This window comes from Diabrotica undecimpunctata, chromosome 1, assembly GCF_040954645.1.
Source record: "Diabrotica undecimpunctata isolate CICGRU chromosome 1, icDiaUnde3, whole genome shotgun sequence".
In the NCBI taxonomy this organism is placed as follows: domain Eukaryota; kingdom Metazoa; phylum Arthropoda; class Insecta; order Coleoptera; family Chrysomelidae; genus Diabrotica; species Diabrotica undecimpunctata.
Genome location: NC_092803.1, coordinates 183,946,686 through 183,971,090, shown reverse-complemented (window position 1 = coordinate 183,971,090; position 24,405 = coordinate 183,946,686). Strand labels below are relative to the sequence as shown.

At 32.7% G+C, this 24,405-nt stretch overlaps 1 protein-coding gene across 1 annotated transcript in view; it reads right to left on the bottom strand.

Moving 5' to 3' along the window:
* LOC140441555 (uncharacterized) overlaps positions 1–10,776 on the bottom strand; it is a 789,370-nt gene extending 778,594 nt beyond the window's left edge. The window contains exons 1-2 of the mRNA XM_072532358.1: positions 10,737–10,776; positions 6,079–6,255 (exon numbers count right to left, since the gene is read on the bottom strand). Coding sequence (XP_072388459.1) covers positions 6,079–6,255; positions 10,737–10,776 — 217 coding nt within the window. The remainder of the gene's footprint in view (positions 1–6,078; positions 6,256–10,736) is intronic.
* Positions 10,777–24,405: the final 13,629 nt, after the last annotated feature.

Sequence of the window (24,405 nt, the reverse complement as noted above, 5' to 3'; positions counted from 1 at the left end):
GAGATCTATGTATGTTAGGTTTTGGTAGCAGATCTAAAACAGGTGGTTAGCGAACGAGTTCTCACGAAAATCCAGTGCGTAATTTTAAACAATCTCACACAGGGAAATTTTAAAACAGAATCACTACTACAATTTTTTAAAGTTTGTGTAATTGTTTATAAGCTCAAAAAGTTAGTATAGAAAAATAATGCAGGGGTCTTAAATTTGAACTTCGCAGTTTTGTTTTTACACAAGGCTCAACACGATGAAATTGTTGTGACTAACTGCGGTTCATGTTTACATTAGTGATATCCATTTTGAAACTCTGCAGGAGTGAGTGCGGTCCTGACCCCGGCCATGAAGTAGTTATTAGCTGTTATTGTTATGGGCTTAATTGAAAATTTAATGTTATGATAATTTTATATTAAAAATAATATTTTTTTCGATAAATTTAGTGAGAAACGGTATATTGTTAGGGATTACTGGTTTTATTAATTGTGTATGTAGTTTTCACAACAGAAATATTTCCTTAAGCTTTTCGCTCACTTAGGCGCGAAGCTTTTGCTTTTCTTCAGAATATTAAATCTGTGACACAGGAGAAGAAGACTTTCAGCAATATTGTTGCAATGCTGGCAAGTTGTTGGTACTGATAGTAGGCCTGGGTGAATGTGTCTTTTAAATATGTTCGAGAATCAGAAGATTTAGATAATCAGGTATGTGTGAGACATATAGCGATATTTATTCAAGTTGATAACGTTTATTCAGTACGAGATAATTCGAAAGTAGTCGATGACAAACGAAATTCAGAAAAAATTTAGCATGACTTCCGCAGACCTCCGCTCACTAGCGCAGGGGTTCCCAACTAAACTTTTCCAAGTACCCCTTCATCTAGGTACTACAATGACGATGACCCCCACTATTTTCTAAAGACCTAAAGTTATCTGAAAAGAGCCAAAATATGTGAAAACATAAATCAAACTAATGCTATTTAGAATTTATTTGTGAAAATACAGAGTACCTACACAAGTACATTATTAGTTTTAATTTTCACTCCTCAATTAATGAGATACGTTGAATTTAACATTAGAATCCATTATTTCTGTAATGTTAGGTTACAAACTTGAAACTTTCACTCTGAAATCCGATCGCATGTCAAGCCGATTCCTATATTTGTTTTTTATGAAGCACATGGAAGAAAATGCTTGCTCGCACCGATAGGTTGTTGCAAACGGAAGGATTTTTTTCATGGCCTTGTCTCCAAGTTCTTTGATATCCTTGCGTGCTGTTGCCCAGAAGACTGCTATTTTCTCGCCATTAAAAATGTTCTTCATCGTACCTTAACTCGACAAATCCACAAGCTTATCTTGTTCTTCTTCTGTGAGGCCTTGGATTTGTTCAATTGTTTGGCAGCTGAAAGGATTTCGAATCCAACCATCGTCAGGGTCAGGTTCAGGGAAGTATATCCTAAAAGTCGTGGCTAGGCTGCGTAGGCGCTCGGTTGCGTTGATCTTTATCGGGTCAGGTAAACTCTGCTCTGCATACTCCAAGAACTGTTTCAAATTAGGAAAGTTAGTGAACGACTCGTTTTCAATCCTTGCCGCCCACAGCTGGCACTTTTTTACCATAGCACTTATCTTATCTTCAACTTTGAACATGTCTAAATTTTCCCTTGCAAACTTAAGTTTAATACATTCAAGTGTTCAAATACGTCAGCTAAGTAGGCAGTTGAGCAAAGCCAAGAAAAGTCAGTGAGAACATCTGCGTACTTGGTGTCAAGAAGGAAAACACGAACTTCATCTCTAAGTTCAAAAAATCTTATCAATATGCTCCCTCGAGAGAGCCACCTTACTTCCATATGAATAAGGTTTTCATACTCACTGCCAATCTCTTTGCACAACAAAGAAAATAATCTGGATTGCAGAGGTCGAGTTTTAATGTAGTTAACGATTTGAACTTCTTCGTTAAGTATCTTCTGCAAAGGTTCAGGCAATGTTTTGGCTACCAAGGCTTCACGATGAATACAACTTTGAATACAGCTTTGACATGAGCTTGAAGTCCTGCTTTGTGGCCACTAATTGATTTTGCTCCATCCGTAGACAAGCCCACACATTTTGTCCATGTGACGTCGTGTTTATCGAAAAAATCAATCAATACAGTAAAAATTGCTGCTGTGTGAAGTAGTTCGCATGAAAAAAGAAAATCTTCCAATATCTGCCCCCCCCCCCACAAAAATAAAAAAAAAAACACAACATTATTGCTTTTTTTGATATGTCGGTGCAAAAATGTCTGATAGGCAATTCTTAATAACGAATAACAAACTTAAATAATATAATTGTGCTTTTTCAATTTTAAAATATATTTATAATATGTAGATAAGGACAAAAAATCACCAGATATTAAGCTTTTTAAAAAAGTTTTCACCATATCACCAAATGGGTTACAAAATCACCAAATCTGGTGAATTTTCACCAGACCTGGCAACCTTGAGACAGCGACGCATTTTAACGTCATAAAGCCAAAGTAGGGTCCTACCATCTAGTTCCAGTGCCAGTGGTGGTGAAGAGGGGAGGCCGAATCTATCTTACACGAAAACCTTTTTTTAAGGTATATAAACAAAATTATAGTTAAAAATCTCAAATTTGATATAACTTTAAGTTTGCGCGATATATGTTATTAATTTTAAAGATTTAGAGAGAAAAATTTTGTTTTCGCTCTCCTAAATAAATTTGCAAACTGGACTTATATCGTTTTTCTCCCTGGCTCTTCATATATTTATTTTTATATCTTGCGGACCCCTCAGCCACACCTCGCGGACCACCAGGGGTCCGCAGACCACCAGTTGGGAACCACTGCCCTAGTGTAATAGAAAGCGCGCCGAATAGAATTTCTTGGATTCTACGGTTGTGATCTGTGTCTATTCTCTTAGCTACGCCGCGCGTTGCATCGCACAGATACGCGCGAATATATTTAACTACATGAAGAAAATTCGTAAAAACCTTTTTCTCCGCGTTTAGCTTCGCGGTGCAGAGCATAAGCGCTTTGCAGTTTTAAACAAAAAGTACGACCGTCACTTACAATATGTTTACCGGTACTCTGCCAGAACTGGCTTGCCCTCAAACAAGATCGTATACGTCTTAATTTAGAATTCTATTTGCATTATCCTACTAATTAATTATGGCTGCTATTGACTAATATAATATTATTTAGGAGAACCAATCAAAATCATTATTTCCTTACCTTGAAGTAAACTTCATTCCCTATTACTTTAAAAGCCATTTTATAGGAAACAGTATTTTACTTACTATCACTATAACGATATCACCGAGAAAACAATGTTTACCTAGAAAATGAATTCAATAAAGCGACGGTCCTCCGGGAAAATCTCGCCGGGTAGAAGGAAAAGCGACAGCCCTAAGGAACAATCTAGCTGAATTTAAGACGAGGCTACAAGATGTCTATCAAATTTATTTAATATTGATAAAATCGATACGTCCGTAATAATTTTCTGTTAAAATATTTAAGATGGGTTGAAGCGGATAATAGACTTAATTTTGTCTTAAAGAAGAAAATATCATATCTTTTATTTCTAAAAACAGAAAAATTGTATTTAATATTCTTTCAAAAAGTATTTTTTTCTTATAATTTTTGGCATTGTGTAATATAATAATATTAGTTCATTCTCTGACATGAAAATTCAATATATTAATAAAATTTAAATTAGAAATTTGTATGAATATGCAATATACTATTATTATATTATAATTTATTTAAATTTAAATTATTATTTAAAATCCTAAAAATAAAGATATTCCTTTACAATCGAGACTGTCTGCAGTAAAGCTCTACACAGTGAAAAACTTTTTATAGGAACATTTTCCTATGACTCAAATTTTTTAAATGGAATTACATTTGAAATACTTTGCAACAGTACCGTAAACATGGCCTACTTTACCCAGTGGGTTTAACTTTGCCCACTGTAAAGGTTATAATATTTGTAAAAAAAAATACTTGGCAACATAGCAAAGTAACACAGATGTATACGCGCGCACTAAAGCTGCGTTTACACGATGACAATCGTCATCACGTGGTTGCGGATTGTCGGAGACAAGTCCAGTTGAATGAGAAGACGTTTATACGGGGCCAACTATTATCATGGCAGTAGACAGCTAAAACATGGCCGACTGCGCGTCATCTGTTGTGTCCGGTGAGGGAACAGGCAAAAAACAAGACATCACTACTGACCTACACCGTTCATACGGCACCAATTGTCGCGACAATTGAGATTTCGAATGGTGGGGGGGCTCACTGGGCGCAGCTCATTGTCCTCAGTCTACTCACGGAGACAACTGAAGTTTGGGTCAATTGTGAGGGCAGTTGGCAAGGCAATTGGCAAGGCAATTGGCCTGAAGTGTTTAGACGAAGACAATAATTTCATGTCAGTCAGTTGTCTTCTGACAACTGTCTCGCCAATTGTCATCGTGTAAACGTGGCTTAAGAAACATGCAGAAATCAAGACCAGTGTGATCTATCCTGCCTGACTGCAGCGTAAAGCTAAGGTAAGAAATTTAAACACGTTTTTTTAGGGTAAAAGCTAAGTACTGCTGGGTATACAATAGTATGAATATTAACTAAATTTTTGTTTGTACGTTTAAATTTAACATTATCTTGACTGAATTTGCGATGGAACATTTATCAGGAATCACATGTTTTATTCTTTATAAAACAAAAACAAAGTGTTCAATGTTGTTCTGTCATTTGTCTCAAATTTTTGTTTTTTTATTTTTATAAAAAATATTTTTTAGGAGCATTTAAAAAAATTAAAGTGTGCTTTGGAGTTTTTAACGCCCTAAAGTATTAATTTTTACGTAAAACAGCATGTCAGTATTTACCTAATTATTTCATTTTTCAAGGACCAATCAAAATGCCAAAAAAGCAGAAAAAAATTGGGAGCAAGGCAGTATGGAAACTACTCTGAATCCATGCTTCAATAAGCTGTGGAAGAAGTTAGAGCAGGTTTAAGTTCCTGTTAGACACAGGAATGTTTTAAGGAGCCACGCCGAATAATTCTAAACAAAATTTAACAAACACATTTTCTCTCCATTGGACATCCCCTTACACTCACTAAAATAGAAGAACGTCATTGAGTAGAAGTTGTTATAGCAAGTGCAGAATATGGTGCTCCTTTAACAATCCTCAAGATTAGAATACTTGTCAAACACGAATTGTTTATTTCTCTCACAACTACCTTTTAGTTGTGACTGGATCAAGGTTTTTTGTCACGACATAAGCACATTTTAACTCTAACTAAGGCATTGCCAAAACGATAAATGATCCAGGGCAGCCAACACTAAAGAAATCATAGAAAGATATTTTAATAATTTAAAAATAACACTTGAAAACATCGAACCTCAAAATATCCTAAATTATGATGAATCAAATCTATCAGATGATCCTGGTACCTAAAAATGTGTATTTCGACGTGGGACAAAATACCCGGAAAAATACATGAATAACACTAAAAGCACAGTGTCTCTAATGTTCGCAGTTACCGCAACAGGAGAACGCCTACCACTGTATGTCGTTTATAAAGCTGAAAGATTATTTATATGAGAGATGGATAACGGGTGGCCATCCTCGTACATTCTATATTGGAACAACAATCTGGGTGGTTTGATGCATCAACTTTCCAAGACTGATTTTTTAAAGTTGTTTTACCGTGGTCAAAACGAGATAACAGCACCAAGGTTTTGACTGGGGACAACTTGTCCTCACATCTAAATATTGAGATAATAAAGGCTTGTCAAAGGGCAAATATAAGCTTTGTATTTCTCACACCTAATTCTACAAGGCTTACACAACCACTTGACTTGATGTTGGATTTTTTCAACCAATTTATAAGAGGTTTTGGGTGAAAAGTTTTTCAGTTTTTTACCAAAATAATTTTTTAACCAAAGTTTGCAGATGTTTCTAGTAGTTTTTACAGATCCATAGAATTCTCTTACGTTTCCCTAGCCCTAGAGATATCTAGATTTATTAGAGTTTTTATTCTCTAATCTTTTCCCAAAAATTTTCTAAAGTTGTCTAAAGTCTACAGCTTACCTGGTACAAGTCTGGGCCCATTGATTGTAGACAAAGTAGTCCCACTTCCATATTTGATGTGCCCCTGTTCAGCATTTGACACGACAGCTATTTCATCCAGTTCATGGCAATCGTTGATTGGGCCGACACGATGCCCCACCAATCGCCCTGACGAGCTATCGTGAGACTGTTTTCTACCTATAAATAAAAGTAGTTGTACAATTTCAGATAATACAAAGGTTAAGTTATGTATTAAATATAAAAAGTAAATGTTAAATGTATGATTAATTCGTGGTATTTTCTTAAGAAATAAAATTATCAGCATCATTATTATCACTATCATTTAATACCTTCGTATTATGGCTTATGCTTTCTCGTATGAGTCCTTATATTTCATTATATGTCTGCATTTCATCCTGTTTTTCTGTGCATTTCTTTTTTCCACCATCCTATTCTTCAAGGCAGACCCTTGGCTTCTTCACTCAAACTCACTATTTATTTATTTCGGGTATATGTGATTAAAAATAAGGCTCAGCGCAATTTTAGCACTCCACCTACTGCACCTAACCCCTATTCACAAAAACGTCAATTTTTCGTTTTTATTTTTTTTTTAGGTTGGAAGCAATCAATTCAGTAATAAGTTCAAAGCGTTCACATGCATATTTACGGCTTTTACAATACTTATCTATTTTTTATAAACCCGCAGGTTGAGTGTATAGATGGTTCCTAAAAAAAACTGATACGAGTGTTAAAGCGTATTTTGTAGATAATTGACTAGTGAATTTTAAAGGATAAATCCTTATTATTTACATACTGTCACTCCCAAAAAATCTTAAAATTTGTTAAATTACTTATCCTTTTCAACCTCAAAAAAGGCTCCACATGCTAGCAAAGAACTAAAAGCAAAAATTGTAACCAAATTAGAAGATGGTTGGCTAGTATCTGCCGTAGCGAACCATTTTAACGTAAGCAGCACTACAGTTTTTAATATTATTAAAGCATGGAGGGAACAAGAAACTCTCGAAAGAAAGCAAGGTTCTGGAAGACCAAAAATATCTACCGCTGATGAAGATCGTATGCTTTTGGAGAGATTAAAACAGAATCCTTTTGAAGATGCGAAAACTTCGAGAATTATGTCACAGTTTCCGGGAAGAAAGACAACAACTTTGAGCAAAAATTAAAGCATCGCGTCTTAGGTACTGAACTGCAGCAAAAAAAAAACAAGCTCTTACACCACAACAAAAGCAATCAAGACATATCTGCTTTACACCATTAGCTACAAAACCAAGATTTTTGGGACAGGGTAATATTTACAGATGAGAAAATGTTTCAATCTTCTAGAAAGAGAAAAATGGGGGTGTATAGAGCAGATAATAATAGATTTAATCATCTATATGTGGATAGATATCGAGAAGCTGATCATTTTAGCGCTAATGGATGGGGATGGATTTTGTCAAGTGGAATGGGAACGGTATGGCGTATTGATGGCAGGTTTGTTGGGCAGACTTATCTGAATATTCTAGAAAACATCATGTTTCCGAGTGTAGAATAGCTTTATCCAAAAAATAATTTTATCCTCCAACAAGACAATTGTCCTGTTCATACTGCAAATATTATAAACCAGTGACTCCAGAATAACAACATCGAAACCTTATGATGGCCCAGCTACAGTCCAGATTTAAACCCAATCAAATATGTGTGGGGAGTTATTATAAAACGGTTGTATCAATTTTATACCTCAAAATGCTGAAGAGCTGAAGAGCTGCACGTTATATAACAGGTTTGGGAAGAGCTCTCTGAAGAAAACTATTTCATTGTAGTTCCTTCACGCAGATGGACCGAAGACTACGAGCTGTTATCAATGCTGATAGAGATATTACAAAATATTAATTTTAGTTTTACATTACATTATATTACATTATTACCTAAATTTAGTATAGTTTGGTCTTCCAGACTCTTGCTTTCTTTCGAGAGTTTCTTGTTGCCTCCATTTTTTATTAATAAAAAACTGTGGTTCTGCTTATGTTAAAATTTTTTGCTGCCTCTTATAGTACCCAATTATCTTTTAATTTGGTTACAATTCTTGCTTTAATATATTGTTGAGTTAAATCGTTTGTTTTATTCCTTAGTAATAATAAAAATAATAACAACAACTCTATTTTATGTAAAAACTAACATTTATATACTCTTTATAAAATGCAGGAATCCAAAATAATATTAAAATTTAGACCTTAACAATTATTACAATTTATGAATTAACATATATATTCAATTGTTTGTTGTTTGTTTGTTTATTTTATTATTTGTCTGTCATAATAAACATAATCATATTTTTTGACAAATCTGCCAAAAATAGTTTGCACCTTTGCACTTTTCGAAGAATTTTAAAAAAACCGGAATATATCTTTGAATCAAATATACAAAATAAAAAAACTAGACTTGCAGCCATCTCCAAAAAAAGATAAAAGCTTTAAAAAAAAAATGCACTTTTAGGCTATGTATACTCATTTTTTGTAAAAGCTACAACTATGCGTGTGAATTTTTTGAAATTTTCAAATTGATTGTAACCTACCAAAAAAAAAATAATAAATGACGTTTTTGGCGAAGAGGGGGTGACCTGCTAAAATTGCGCTGTATTATTGTTAAATTACATAAAACGTAAAAGAATAAAAAATTAATTTAGGTTGCATCGATCTCAAAAACATGATTAACCCCGCAATAACCCTTAAAAACCTTCTAAGAAACATGGTTTTTTGAAGGTTTAAAGGTATTTCACCAAATTTTTAAATGCCCTAAAGGAACTATTTAATTTAAAATATATATATAATCTATAAAAAATAGACGTTTTTTAAGTCTCAATTATTCGTTTAAATTTTTAAAATTTTCAAAATTGATTGCATCCCACCTTAAAAAACAAAAACGAAATTGACGTTTTTGGAGGTATTGGCTGGGAGAAGAGGGTGGTGGGCTAATATTGAACTGAGCCTTTTTTTAATTACATAAAGAAGTACATAGTACATAATAACGTAAAAAAATAAAAAAAAATTGAATTCTGGGAGGGATGGCATTTTGCCTTACTTAAAAGGGGTTTTGATGGTGTGTCCTATCCATTCCAATCATTGTATTTTTGAAGTTATACTTCTATACGCGCGCTCCACGTTGGAAATTTGTATGGGAGTGAATCTGTGAAACCATTACATATGTAAGATAATGAGTAAGAGAGAGACAGAAGATATATTTTCTCTCTCTTCCTCTCTCGAATATCAAAATGTTCCTTTTGTATATATAATTTAATATTATACATATTATATAAAGATATATATACATATAATAATATACATATAATAAAATATTTATTAATATTATTATTTATGTGATGTTTTGTATTATTTATTAAATGTTCATAATTATATTATTCTTTTGTATTTCAAAATGATAATCTCAATAAATCACTGTATGATCCAGAACTGTAAATTTTGAAATACATTTGTGTTATGCCCTCGGTAGTGTAGTAGTCAGTATCCCTACCTGTCACTCGGGAGACCGGGGTTCGATTCCCAGTCGGGGAGGACTTTTTAATGTTATTACATTATTGTCATTTTTAAATACTTATGGATATTGCATTTTAATTTGTATTGTATTATTATATATGGAATTATGTTGCACTGTATTGTAGTGTATTTTTTTTATGTATATTATTGTTATTTTTAAAAACTTATGAATATTGCAGTTTAATTTGTATTGTATTATTATATTAATAACAAAATAAACAATAAATTTTACTGCAGAGTATGTGTAAAAAAATGTTGCATTCAACTCCTTTCATACATATATGAAAATAAAAATATACATTTTCATCAAAATATTGATTCAATCCTTCATTGTTAGTAAGTTGATATTAATTCTGTTTCTCTTTCTGCTATGTCTTACCTATAAAATTACATATGTAATGATTGTGCAGATTGACTCCCAAATAAATTTGTAACGGCGAATGCATGTATAGAAGTGTAACTTCCACCGGCAGTCCCACTGGACTGCCACACCTGTTTTTTTTTTATTTTACCTACATTTTTGTTTTATAACTATTTTTGTATGAACCTTTGTATGTTTTCATTTTCTTGTTGTCTTTTCATTTTCTTGTTATTTTTGTTCTCTTATTTTTCGTGTTATCATTGTTGTTTCCATCGCATATAAATACGATAACTGGCCTTATGAGTGATTTGTATATCTTTATTTTTGTCGGTTTGCTTATTTTTTTGATAGTTTTCTTCTCTCCTTCAATTTCGTTTAGCCCAGTCAGGCACAAAATCCAAATTTTCTTTCTCCAAATAATGTACTTTTTTAAATTCAGCTTCAATCTTTAGATGTACTTTCATAAATTTTATCATTACTTCTTTTACTTCCTCTTGTTCATCTGTGCTCATTTCTAGACCAGTCATGAAAGGACATTTTTCATTCTTTGCTTATAAAGTATTTTTAGATTTTATTAAATCTCCTTTATTTCTTTCTTAAATACTGTGTTTCTTTTTACTCCGTATAGTTTGTTTTTAAATTTTGCTTTTTGTTGTATTAGTTGCATCTTTTCCCTAAATAAAAAAAATCAATAACATACTAAACTTATTTGTTAAAATAATTATTGCCAAATATAAATATGTAGATATTAACGAATTTATACATACCCCCCCGCCAGCTCAAGACGAGCCGTTTCGCAGTGGACATCACGCCATGTCCTACAGCAATGAAGACCACAGGCACGAAGAGAAAGCAGAGGAATATTTGGAAATCCACAGTTGCCAGTTCGAGCTAACGTCGTCAAAGACGTTTCGATTCAGTGGTATTGAGGATGTGGAGGTAGAGGGGATAGGCATGGTGAAAAGCTGGTAAAGAAAACTGGCATGAGAGGTGGCAGCTGGCAGGAGGATGACAAACGGACGAGTTTTACTCGTACCTGAAATAAAAAATAAATTAATTACAAACTTGCATATATTAACAATGTGTTTAAATTATTTTAAGTTTTCGATAAAACCTTTCTTTTTATAAAAGTCACATATTAATCTCTTCAAACTATGGAGAATTTTTTATAATACTATATTTTGAGTTCTGCTTGTCTCATAATAATATTCAAGATTCAAAAAAAAAATAATTAAAAATGATGCGATTTCAATATTCCAAAATTAAGAATCTTGCCAAAACACAAACGTTTATATGACACATGACAAAAAGTATTACATTAAAAGAGCAATTGCATAAATTTACGACCATAATCATTGTTACTCTCTAGGTTTCCTATGTTCCCTAGATTCTTTAGGTTTCCTTATTACATTTCTATCCCAGCCTATACTAATATCAACAATTACGGCAGTGATCTACTTCATAGCTTGCCAATTTATCCATCCCACTCTAAGTCTCCTGCCGTTACCTCCATCTATTTTTAAAAACATTAAGACTATCACAATAAGAAAAAACTAGAAGACTAATTGTATTGACTAATTGTATAATAATTGCCATTCCCTAGCTTCCCTAACTACATTTGTGTCTTAGCTTATATTAATATCAACCATTACGTCAGTGGTGCCGTACATCATAGCTGATCTTGTGACAATTTTATAGAATTTTCCTGCCAGTTGTGTTGAAACTTTTCTGCCACACACCACTTCGTTCTCCCGCTTCCATTTTCTTCATTCCAATCTAACTCTCCTGTCTTTACCTCCCTCTAGTTCCCAATTACTTTGCAGTAACGATACTAGATACTTAAAACTATTACTTTTTACGATCATTACACCAAAATTAGTTTATGTGTATACTTGACTTCATTTTTAAATAAACTCTTACGATGCTTTGCTTTCGTAAGAAACCTCTCGAAGAAGACTATCATATGCATTATAAAGCTCAATTAATATTATATCAACGTTTATTTCTTTATTTCTAGTTTCTCTCATTCATTCATTTAGGGTGGAAATCATCGAAAAGGTCACTTTGAAGATAGAGTAGTTAGTGCTGGTTTCAGTACGGAAAGGGTACATATGCATTTCCCCCAAGGAGAACTTATCGCCAACATAGAAAGACATATACATATCTTATATATGTAGAGATTTGCCGTATTGATTTGGAAATAAAAACTGAAAGATTTCATGTAACGTGATCAATATTGACACAGTTCGGAGGAGAAACAAGATATATATATATATATATATATATATATATATATATATATATATATATATATATATATATATAATGAGATCGAAATAGGAAGAAGAAAGAAGAAAGTGGATTATTATTAAAGAGGGTAAGACAAATAACGCCAAAAATGAACTGAATCATAATTCCCTGTTCTCTTCTGTTGTTGCTCTACGTGGCATTTCTATTCGTTTAATTATCTGAGAGATAACCTGTACTATTTCATTATACATCTTACTGTTTATAGAGGATCTTTGAATGAGTTTTCAGCTGTCATCTCTCCTAGTAGTTTCTTTAAATTTTTCATTAGCTGCTATAATAAAAATTGGATTAATATTGTTGATCTGCTTTGCATAGACCCAAACTAAATTTCAGATATTTCTTTTTCTCTTAACCTACCTATGACTAAGTACCTTTATGCCCATGTGGTTTGTATTGTTGAACATCTACTTTAGCGGTTCCCAACCTTTTTAAGCTTCTTCTTCTTCTTCCTATGCCGTCCCCATTAACGGAGGTTGGCGACCACATTTTTAAAAGCTTCTCTGTCTTTTGCAACGTGGAATAATTCGTCTACAGTCATGTTTGTCCAGTCTCGAATATTTCGCAGCCATGACTTCCTCTTTCTACCTATTCCCTTTTTGCCATCGACTCTACCCTGCATGATGACTTGCAGAAGACTATATTTATTATTTCTCAGTATGTGTCCAAGGTATGCAGTCTTGCGTAGTTTTATTGTTCTCAACAATTTTTTGTCTCGACCCATCCTTCTCAGCACTTCTTCATTGGTGACCCTGGCAGTCCATGGAATTCTCAACATTCTCCGGTATATCCAAAGTTCAAAGGCTTCAATCTTCTTAACTATTTGCGCTTTTAGTGTCCATGTTTCTACCCCGTACACTAGTTGTGACCCGACGTAACATTCAACAAACCTCAGTCTCAGCGCAGTATTCAGATTTTTGTCACAGAACAATTGCTTAAATTTTAAGAACATTGCTTTTGCCATTTCTATTCGTCCGGATCTCTTGGTCTGGATCTAATTCTGTGTTGATGTAAGCTCCCAGATATTTATATTTTGTCACTCTCTCTATTTGCTGTCCAACAAGAGTTAGTTGTTCATTATTTATTGGACTTCTTGATACTATCATAAATTTGGTCTTATCTGTGTTGATGTCAAGTCCCATTTGAATGCATTCACTATTTATTGCATCTAGTAAAGTTTGTAGTTTTTCTATACTCTCAGCCGTAATTACCGTGTCATCTGCAAATATCATGGTGTTTATGATTTCTCCACCAATTCTTATTCCCTCTTTTCTTTCCCATAAGGCTTTTCTGAATATGACCTGTGAGTACACGTTGAAAAGCGTCGGAGACAAAACACATCCTTACCTAACCCCTCTCGCAATCGGTATATTATTTGTTTCTATATCGTTCACCTTTACTACTGCTTTCTGGTTCCAGTATATAGCCTTAATAAACTCAATGTCTTTTTTGTCTAAATTGATGTTTTTTAATTCATCTATTAACTTCATATGCTGCACTCGGTCAAAAGCCTTACTAAAGTCTATGAAGCATACATATGCACTCTTGTTATATTCCCGACATTTCTGCAAGAGTACCGTCAACGCAAATAATGCCTCTCTTGTACCCATGCCTCCTCTGAAGCCAAACTGAGTTTCATCTATCTGCTCCTCACATTTCTTATAAATTCGGTTTTGAACAATTTTCTTTAAATCTTTAAAGATTTAAAGAGAAGAAGGAGAGAATCTTTAAAGGGTGGCATATTAGGCTTATCAATCTATAGTCATTACATGATTTGGGATTGTTGTTTTTTGGTAGAGGTAAAAATATCGATTTAAGCCATTCTTCCGGATGTTGCCCTCTACATATATGTGGTTGAGAATTCGGGTGAGTCTCTTTATATTACCGTCATCTAATGCTATTAACAGTTCAACTGGAATTTGATCAGGACCCAGTGCTTTTCCTTGTGTTGCATTCTGTAGGGCATTCTTTACTTCTGAGGGTAAAATTTGTAGGTATTGTTCTTCTTCACCTATATCTTGTTCATTTTCTCTCTCGTCATGGAACAGATTTATTATATATTGTTCCCATACTCCTTTTATTTTGCTCTCTTCAGTAAGTATTTTTCCATTATTATCTCTTGTTATGAGTGTTCTTCTTTGTCTGGTGTTGCCTGTAAGTTCTTTCATTTTTTTATTTAAGTTTGAGGTGTCATGTTTGTTGCTTTCTTCCAATTCCTGGCATTCTTTGTTCATCCATTCCTCCTTTGCCTTTCTGATTTCATATTTGATTTTATTCTTGATGGTTTTATATTTATTTCCATTTTTATTTTTGTATTTTCTTTTTTCAGTTAGTAGCTCAACTATTTCCGGTGTCATCCAGTCTTTTTAGTGGTTTTCTCTTCTTCGCCTAAGACCTCCTTTCCCGCTTTTAGTATGGCTTTTTTCATATCTGCCCATTCAACGCTTCCTTCAGTTAATTTATTTATCTCTGCGTTTAGTTGCTGTTGGCAGTTGTCGTCTTTTAGGTTTTTGATGTTTATTTTGGTAGTTTTAACCTTTTTCTTCGGTTTTCTGGTTTTTTAGCTTAAGGCACACAAAATTAAAAACTTTTTCAGCCACGTCACACTTGGATGATTAATTTCTATAATGAGTATAATGATAATTTATTGTTATGTGATTTTTTTACTATGTTTAAAACATAATTTATTGACTTAATGCTGTGCTTATTATGGAAATTAATTAGGAAAATTAAGAAAACAAAATTTTAATGCTCTTACAAACATATATTTTGTGTTAAAAGAGACGAGTTGATATTAAAAAATAATGGAGTATGAAACAGAATGTCCGTCTAATAAAAACTAGTGACTTTAGAGTATATCTAATGCGATTTGTGCTTGATGACCATTCATTATTAAATCCTTTCTAGGACGTACTGTAGACAAACACACCGTCAAGTCGTCCTCTAAAGATTTTAGCTGTGAACGATTTTTGTTTTTGATGGCGTTCATCGACGAGAAAGCAGATTCACTGATATAAGAAGATGAAAACAGTATTATTGCATTCATAGCTTCCTTTGTGACCAGTGGATATTCATTGAAGATGGAAATCCAAAATGATGCAACATCTACAATACCTTTGATTTTCTTTAGTTTTGACTGAGCCTCTGCTTCTTCAACTAGTTTACTGTACTTAAGTTTAAGTCGATTTTTATATCTATCAATTCATCCTCTTCATCAGTAGTAAACAAGGCCGTGTCATAAGCCGACGCGAAGTATGGATTTCGCACCCAGTCCATTGATGAGGTATCGAAAAAGGGAAAATACTTTTTGATATTGTCACTCAGCTTACTAAGACTTTTTAAAAAAAGATCTGACACATTTGGTTCTACATTGCAATTGTTTGTTAACTGAAACATGTCCCAGGTGCCTTGATTTTTAACTTTCTATATCCACAGTAAAAGCTTTTGCTGGAAGGAACTGATTTTATCAGTAGAGGTGAGAATGTTTCCTTGCATGCCCTTATTTGAAACATACAATTTTCCAAAAATATCTGCCACAACCGCAACTTTGGTGCACTAGATGTTATTACTAAGGAAATTGGCATATTCAGACTGTTCACAAGTAAAAAATACCAACAGGTCTTCTTTAAGTTTATAGAATCTATGATGGATACGTCCGCGAGATAACAATCTTACTTCTGTATGCAACAATAGCTGCGTATACCTGCGTATAGCTGCCTACTTTTGATGTAGTTCACCATTTTCACAAGAGTTTGTAAGACGTCATTCAGTTTAGGCATCAATGACTTAGCAACAAGTGCTTCTCTGTGTAAAAATCAATGTGTGAAAATAATATCTGGATTTTCCTTTTGGACTAAAGCCAGAAACCCTGTTAAGTGTCCTACCATCACAGGGAAACGTTTGTGCAAACACTCAAACAAGACAGCAAAGACAAACCAGTAGTGATAAAATAACTGTATACTAATTGAAAAATGTCTAGTCCTGTTGTATTTTCAGGGAGGTCTTGCCTACAAAATAAAAACTGTTCAATTACGTTAGATTCACAGATAAATCTAACGAAAGCAATATCCTAGGGCTTCCCAGTTATATCTGTGGAGTAGATTCTACTTTGTTTTTGTTAACTAGTACTAATATTTTTCATTCGTCTGGCATTTCTATCATTTCCATAATTCTGTCAAACAAACCTGTTAGCTAAGTTGTTCCTATATTTCCTAATGTTTTCAGAGATTATTAAGGATACAATCTGGTCTAACTCCTTCAGCTTCCTTTATTTCTTGACGTAATTGAAAAAGTTCCTGGTTTACTATTTTGGAGGCTATTGATGCTACTTTTTTCATTAGTTCAACTAGCTTTTTTGTCAAATTCTTTAGTTAATAAACAGTCAAAGTATTTTTTCTTTTGCCTTTTGACATTCTTTTTGTGACATTTTAATGTTTTTGATGTTTATTTTGTGAATAAAAATTTTCTCAGATACATTTCATCTCATTAAAATCTTTGTTCTATGATTGACTGTTGTACATATCTTCATTTTGAAGCGAAGCTTCTATACTGGCATTGAATTAATTTTTCTCTACAGTAAAAGGTTTCGCATCGACTCATTACTCTCCATCATTTTGTTTCTAGTCATAATATATAATAGTCATAATCAGGGTGAGTCATGAGGAACTTTACATACTTCTACCATATGTAGAGTCCCTCAGGGAGCATATCATGTGGCCACTAAAAAATGTCAACTCCTCTTCTTTATTAATTAACAGGGTGTTTTGTGTAATTGACCATTTATTTCATTTTACTGTAGTGTTTATACGGCTTATTTGATTTTTTTAATTTTTGCATGATACAGTACACTACTATCAAGCATTCGACTGGTATTAGCTAAACTAAAAAATTCCAGGACTGGCTTTGGAAAAATTAATTTAGGGATTCGTATTAAATATTACATTCTGTATAAATTTTTTTTAAAATGCAATAAGTGATTTTCAAACTACATAAATAGCCAATGAAAACGACATATGCGACAATGTTGTCGCAGTTTTATTAAATTTTTAGTGAACGATCAAATCTTACCAAAAATAGAACAACCATAATGAAGTATCAAATTATAAGGTATTAATTTAAACAAATGTTATAAATTTCAAACATTTTAATTAAAATGAGTTCCTACAACATAATCTAATACGTAGAAAATCAACATCTTTACTGTCACTTTGTATTATCTCTACGATAGAATCGTATACGAATTGTTTTTCAATTTTAAATTTTTACTCATAGATCGTATTGGGGCATTATTTTCGATAAATAATAAATTAAATTGATTAAAAAGTCAAACCTCTTGTATGTGTTAGTTTTTGTTGATTGTAAATGATTAAAATTTTATGTCAAATAATAATACATTGCATCAACTGTACTAAATAAAAATAAATCTAAAAAAGTTTAAAATGAAGGTTGGCGTTGACCGTTTGACGTTTCTTGATATTTTATACCCATTGTCATTATTGTCATTATCAATTGTTATTTATGTGTACAAGAATACATATTTCTTCTGTCATATCTACGTTAAGTACATTGTGTTAGTTTTGGTAGAGCTTTTGTTACTTTTGTTCAAAATGCCACATCAGTTTTCGACCACAGAATATGCAGACATAATATTTGTTTATGGATTCTGTAATGGGAATGGTAGGGCTGCTAGTAGAGAATATCGCAGGAGATTTCCTAATCGTCGAACTCCCAGTCATCCAACATTTGGGTCAGTTTTTAATTATTTGCGAGAAAATGGCACTTTTCCTAGTGGAACAACAGAGCGACATGTAGATGAAGCGCAGGAAGATGACATTATGGACGCCGTTACTATAAACCCTACAATAAGCACTAGACAAGTAAGTCGAGAACTCAATGTTACTTAATCAAAAGTAAGTAGAGTCTTACAAAAAAATAATTTATACCCATATCACATTCAAATGGTTCAGCGACTACATGCTGGAGATGAGATCGATAGGTTGGAATTTTGTAGATGGATTAACAATAATCGACCAACGCTATACAGGACACTATTTACAGATGAAGCCCAATTTACTAGAGACGGGAAAATAATTCACGAAATTCACATGTGTGGGCAGAAGAAAATCCCCATGCTATTCGAGAACGTCGTTCTCAGTTAAGGTTTTCGGTTAACGTGTGAATTGATGTCATAAATAACCAATTAGTAGGTCCTCACTTTTTTGATGGTCCTTTAACAGGGCAGGTCTATTTGAACTTTCTACAAAATATTTTGCCGAATTTTCTTGCCAACGCGAACGTTGCTATCCGAGGGAGGTATTTTCAGCATGATGGGGTGAGATCCCACACTTTTTACTGGCAGTGAGACAACATCTCAATAATGTTTATGGCAACAGGTGGATAGGACGTGCAGGTCCTATTTCGTGGCCTTTAAGATCCCCTGATTTTAATCCCGTTGATTACCATATTTGGGGACGATTGAAGCAACTAGTTTACGCAGTGAATATTAATAACCGACAACAATTAATTGATAGAATTATACATTGTTGCAATACTATTAGAAACGATCCCCAGAGTATCCTTAATTCTATCTATTTTGAATTATTTTTATTTTGTTACCATTATTGTATCTTTTCCAGTTCTAATTTATGGGTTTATCATAACTATCTACATATTTTTAGTTTTTTTTTTTAAATTGTTCTTCGTTATTGTTAGTAGTTACTGTTTTATGTTGTGCATTGACTCAGTTTATCATTTCAATTAAAATGTTTGAAATTTATAACATTTGTTTAAATTAATTACCTTATAATTTGATACTTCATTATGGTTGTTCTATTTTTGGTAAGATTTGATCGTTCACTAAAAATTTAATAAAAGTGCGACAACATTGTCGCATATGTCGTTTTCATTGGCTATTTATGTAGTTTGAAAATCACTTATTGCATTTTAAAAAATATATATACAGGGTGTAATATTTAATACGAATCCCTAAATTAATTTTTCCAAAGCCAGTCCTGGAATTTTTTAGTTTAGCTAATACCAGTCGAATGCTTGATAGTAGTGTACTGTATCATGCAAAAATTTAAAAAAATCAAATGAGCCGTATAAACACTACAGTAAAATGAAATAAATGGTCAATTACACAAATCACCCTGTTAATTAATAAAGAAGAGGAGTTGACATTTTTTAGTGGCCACATGATACGCTTCCTGAGGGACTCTACATATGGTAAAAGTATGTAAAGTTCCTCATGACTCACCCTGTATATATTTATTGATACATATACAGTCAATACAGACATTCAATAAAAAGTATAAGATTAAAAAGTATCTGTCAATAAAATATGTAGTAAATCAAACAGAAAAATTAAAAATTCGATTCGCATCAATCTCTAACGGTCAAATAAAAGCCATCATAAATATCATCCAATTGATAACAATATTGAATTGTCCGTTTAAACTTAAATTCTAGATAATTCTCGTTTAAAAATAAATATATATAAATGCAATATCAGATTTTTACAATTATCAGTTCAACTATTGTATTTAAGTGGGAAAAAAAAGAGGTATTAGTAAAGCATTTTAAGTTGAATTTTCATTTAGAAGAGGTTTCTAAATCAGCACATATTAAATATAGTTTTTTACGAAATATCAGTCACAGAAAACAGTTGGAAGAGTTCATTTACGTGACGAAGCGAGTCCGTTACACAACATGTAAACTTTAATTGACAGTTATATATTTTTTTAGTAAAATCAATAAAATATCTAAAAAAATTATAAATAAATAAATTATTTAATTTTAAAATTGGATAAATAGGAGAAATATGGAATAAATGTATTTATTAAATTTTAAAAATATTATTTAAAATTTAAAATTGTTCTGAAGCTATTTTCTTGCGGCATTTTAAATTAATTACTCTTTAAACGGGAATAAGCCACAATTAAAGGTTAAAATACGTTTATGGACGTTTCAATTTCCACTTCGGAAATCGTTCTCTAAATACAAACATTAGTAAATTAAACAAATTTTGTTTTTTGTTAGACGACTTTAAAATGATATTGCCAATATTGTTGAGTTGCGTTTCTGGGACGACTTTACTTATAACATAGTTCATTCGATTACATGAAATCGACTTTAACTTTAGAATATCCGTTAGAAAAGATCATAACATGTAATTCGTCTTTAAAAAGACAAAAACATGCCATGATGACAGTAAAATTCTCCTGTTAGTGATTCCATAGTAAATTATGAGGGAAAAACCAGGAAAAAACCTCATAATACTATCCCGACATGGTAAGTATTCGATCGTGATTTAGTTTACCTTCAATAAACACCAAATTCCGATTTTATATGTTTGTTATTTAAAAAACATAAATGATGTATTCTCTATATGTTACTGACTTACCAATACTGGTATGTTCCTTTTAATAACTTCCTCTTTCAATATGGGTAACCAGATCCTACTACATTCTGCCGAGGAATTAGCGACACAATTGGTCTCATTTAGCATAATTAGAGAAGCTTCTTTGATTTTTCTCTTTTTACCATCCGTTTCTTTTAGGACTATATTTGAATCATTCCATTAAACCCTATGTTCATTATCCCATGCGTGTTTACATATTTGAGATCTATCATATTCTCTATTTTTAATATAGGATTGACGTTCACTTATTCTAACATTTAATGGCCTTGATGTTTCACCTAAATAAAACTGATCGCATTCACAAGGTATTTTATAAATGCAATGAATGTTGTTGAAATGTTGAATTTATTTCCTATCCTTTTAAGCTTTTCCGATAATCCTTTTATGTATGGTATTGTTATTTTCCTCGTATTATTCCTTGTATATGCTGTAGGATCTCCTTCTAAGTTGTTTTGTTCTATTCGATCGATTGTTGAAAATTCCTTATTTATAAACGATAAAGGATAATCATTTTTTAATAAAGCAGATGTTTTTCCTCCAAGAACGAATTTTCGTTAGAACATTAAAAATTACTTTAAATTTATTATTTAAAGACATACATTCTACTTTAAAATGTATAATGTATATCTGAATTGTCAATATAGATGAGTCAGATAAAATTAAATTATTAGAAGAATTTTTCACTAAGTAACAAAAAACAAAATTTGTTTAATTTACTAATGTTTGTATTTTGAGAACGATTTCCGAAGTGTAAATTGAAACGCCAATAAACGTATTTTAACCTTTAATTGTGGCTTATTCCCATTTAAATAGTAATTAATTTAAAATTTAAAAGTACAGAAAACATATTTTGAACCTTGGCGCTAGTCCACAGTACAGTCTACTGTTCCACTTTTTTCTACCTGGTATTAAATTCAGTATATAGATTTTTACAAGCTGTTATTATGCATACTTTTAGTTATATATGTATATCTTTTTTTTATGTAATAGTCTATTTAGGAATAATTTTATTCACTTTTATATGCAACAATTTCACTTTCTCTCTTTCCATATAATCGTTGATTGAATTATTCAGATTAGACAGTTGACTGAAACTTGCGAAGAACATAAGAAGCTGGACAAGTTAGCACCCATACGGAAAATATTTGATGTCTTCGTTACCACCTGCAAAATTGCTTACAGTCCTTTTTATTTGGTAACAGTGGATGAGACACTGGAAGCGTTTCGAGTGCGTTGCTCATTTAGGCAATGTATTCCAAATAAACCCAATAAATATGGAATTAAAAATTTCGCCCTAGTTGATGCCAAGTGTTACTTTACTTTAAATCTTGAAGTCTATGTAGGCAGCAACCTGGTGACCCTTATCCTATGAGCAACTCTCCCAATGTGAGATTATGTGAACTTATATATGGATCAGGAAAGAATATTACTACCGATGTAGTTCACAATTATGAATCTGTTAAAGTCGTTGTACGCGAAAAAGCTGACGTTACTTGGTACAATTCATAAAAACAAAACATAATTACCATCTGAGTTTGTCAACCTTCCAAAGTTACTGTTAGTTAACAATAATTTAATTATAGTTTATTCGTCTTCCGGGTTTGGACCGTGTCATTTGTGAGTGACCCAAAAGTGGGTTCATCTCGACGTTTCGCTACAATTGTATGTAGCTTCTTCAGGAGAACAAAAAAGAAAAAGAAAAACAAGAGACAGGAAGATGGGTAGTTAGCAACGGTAACTCAGTTACTCAACGCAACCAGAGGCGAATACTAACTACCAAGATGGGCATTTGGTCACAGTAACTCAACTACTCAACGCAGTAACTCAACTACTCAACGCAGCAACGCAGCTGCGTTGAGTAGTTGAGTTACTGTGACCAAATGCCCATCTTGGTAGTTAGTATTCGCCTCTGGTTGCGTTGAGTAACTGAGTTACCGTTGCTAACTACCCATCTTCCTGTCTCTTGTTTTTCTTTTTCTTTTTTGTTCTCCTGAAGAAGCTACATACAATTGTAGCGAAACGTCGAGATGAACCCACTTTTGGGTCACTCACAAATGACACGGTCCAAACCCGGAAGACGAATAAACTATAATTCTGACTCTGGCCGTGGAAGCCTACGATTTCAATAATTTAATTGGCTTTATACATAATGCCACTCTTGAGTCCTATAAACCCAAGCAAAATAAAAACGTCCTACTGTTATCCAGTCTTCATTGTGATAATAAAATAGATGAAGTAACAGGTAAGGCCGAAATCACATTGGAATATAACAATACTAAAGGGGGTGTTGATACAGTGGACAAGCTGTGTGCTGCCTATAACACTGCAAGAAATACCAGAAGATAGCGAATCGTAGTTTTCTATTCGATGCTATATTGCGGGTATTAATGCAAATGTCATTTTTCGTTGCAACAATCCCGGTAATGTAACCACCAGAAGATTTTTTTCACAAAGTTTAGCTAGACAATTGGTTGATAATCACCATCGTGCTCGTGCTTATCTTTCTTGTTTGCCATTATCAATGAAATTAAAAATTACAGAAATGTTTGAATATAAAGATCCACTACCGCCTCCAGCTGGTAATATTGGCCAACGAAGGGAACGTTGCAGTTGCTACAGAAAAAAGAACCGTCCGACCAAGCATTCATGTGTTAAATGTGGAAAATATATGTGGTTACAACATAACACAAGTATTTGGCATGCGTGTTTGTAATAGTAGTTAATGTTGTTTTATCAGAAGAATTTTTTAGTCCGTCTCATACTTGTTATTTCAATATGTGGACTCACAGTCCGCTGCGTTTCTTGATGCAACTTTTTGAGGCGCATGTACTGAAAGTTAATACAAATGCCAATACTAAATCTGGAGGTGCCATACGAGCACTTATGTATATAAAATCTATGTGAGTTCCAAGGTTAATTGTTGAAGTATTGTATAATTTAAGTTCAATAATTCAGTATTCACATTAGGTTCTCATATTGTAAAATTGCACGAACCTTATAAAAACTTCCGTGATAATCCCTGGTATATTTTCAGTTCTGTAAGCCGTCAGTTTGAAATAGACTTTTTACAGTTTCTAACCCCATATCACATTAATATTGTTCTGAAGCTATTTTCTTGTGGCATTTTAAATTAATTACTATTTAACTGGGAATAAGCCACAATTAAAGGTTAAAATACGTTTATTGACGTTTCAATTTCCACTTCGGAAATCGTTCTCAAAATACAAACATTAGTAAATTAAACAAATTTTGTTTTTGTTACTTAGTGAAAAATTCTTCTAATAATTTAATTTTATCTGACTCATCTATATTGACAATTCAGACATACAGTATACATTTTAAAGTAGACGACTTTAAAATGATATTGCCAATATTGTTGAGTTGCGTTCCTGGGACGACTTTACTTATAAGATAGTTCATTCGATTACATGAAATCAACTTTAACTTGAGAATATCCGTCAGAAAAGATCATAACATGTAATTCGTCTTTAAAAAGACAAATACATGCCATGATGACAGTAAAATTCTCCTGTTAGTGATTCCATAGTAAATTATGAGGGAAAAACCAGGAAAAAAACCTCATAATACTATCCCGACATGGTAAGTATTTGATCTTGCATTTAGTTTACCTTCAATAAATACCAAATTCCGATTTTATATGTTTGTTATTTAAAAAATATATAAATGATGTATTCTCTATATGTTATTGA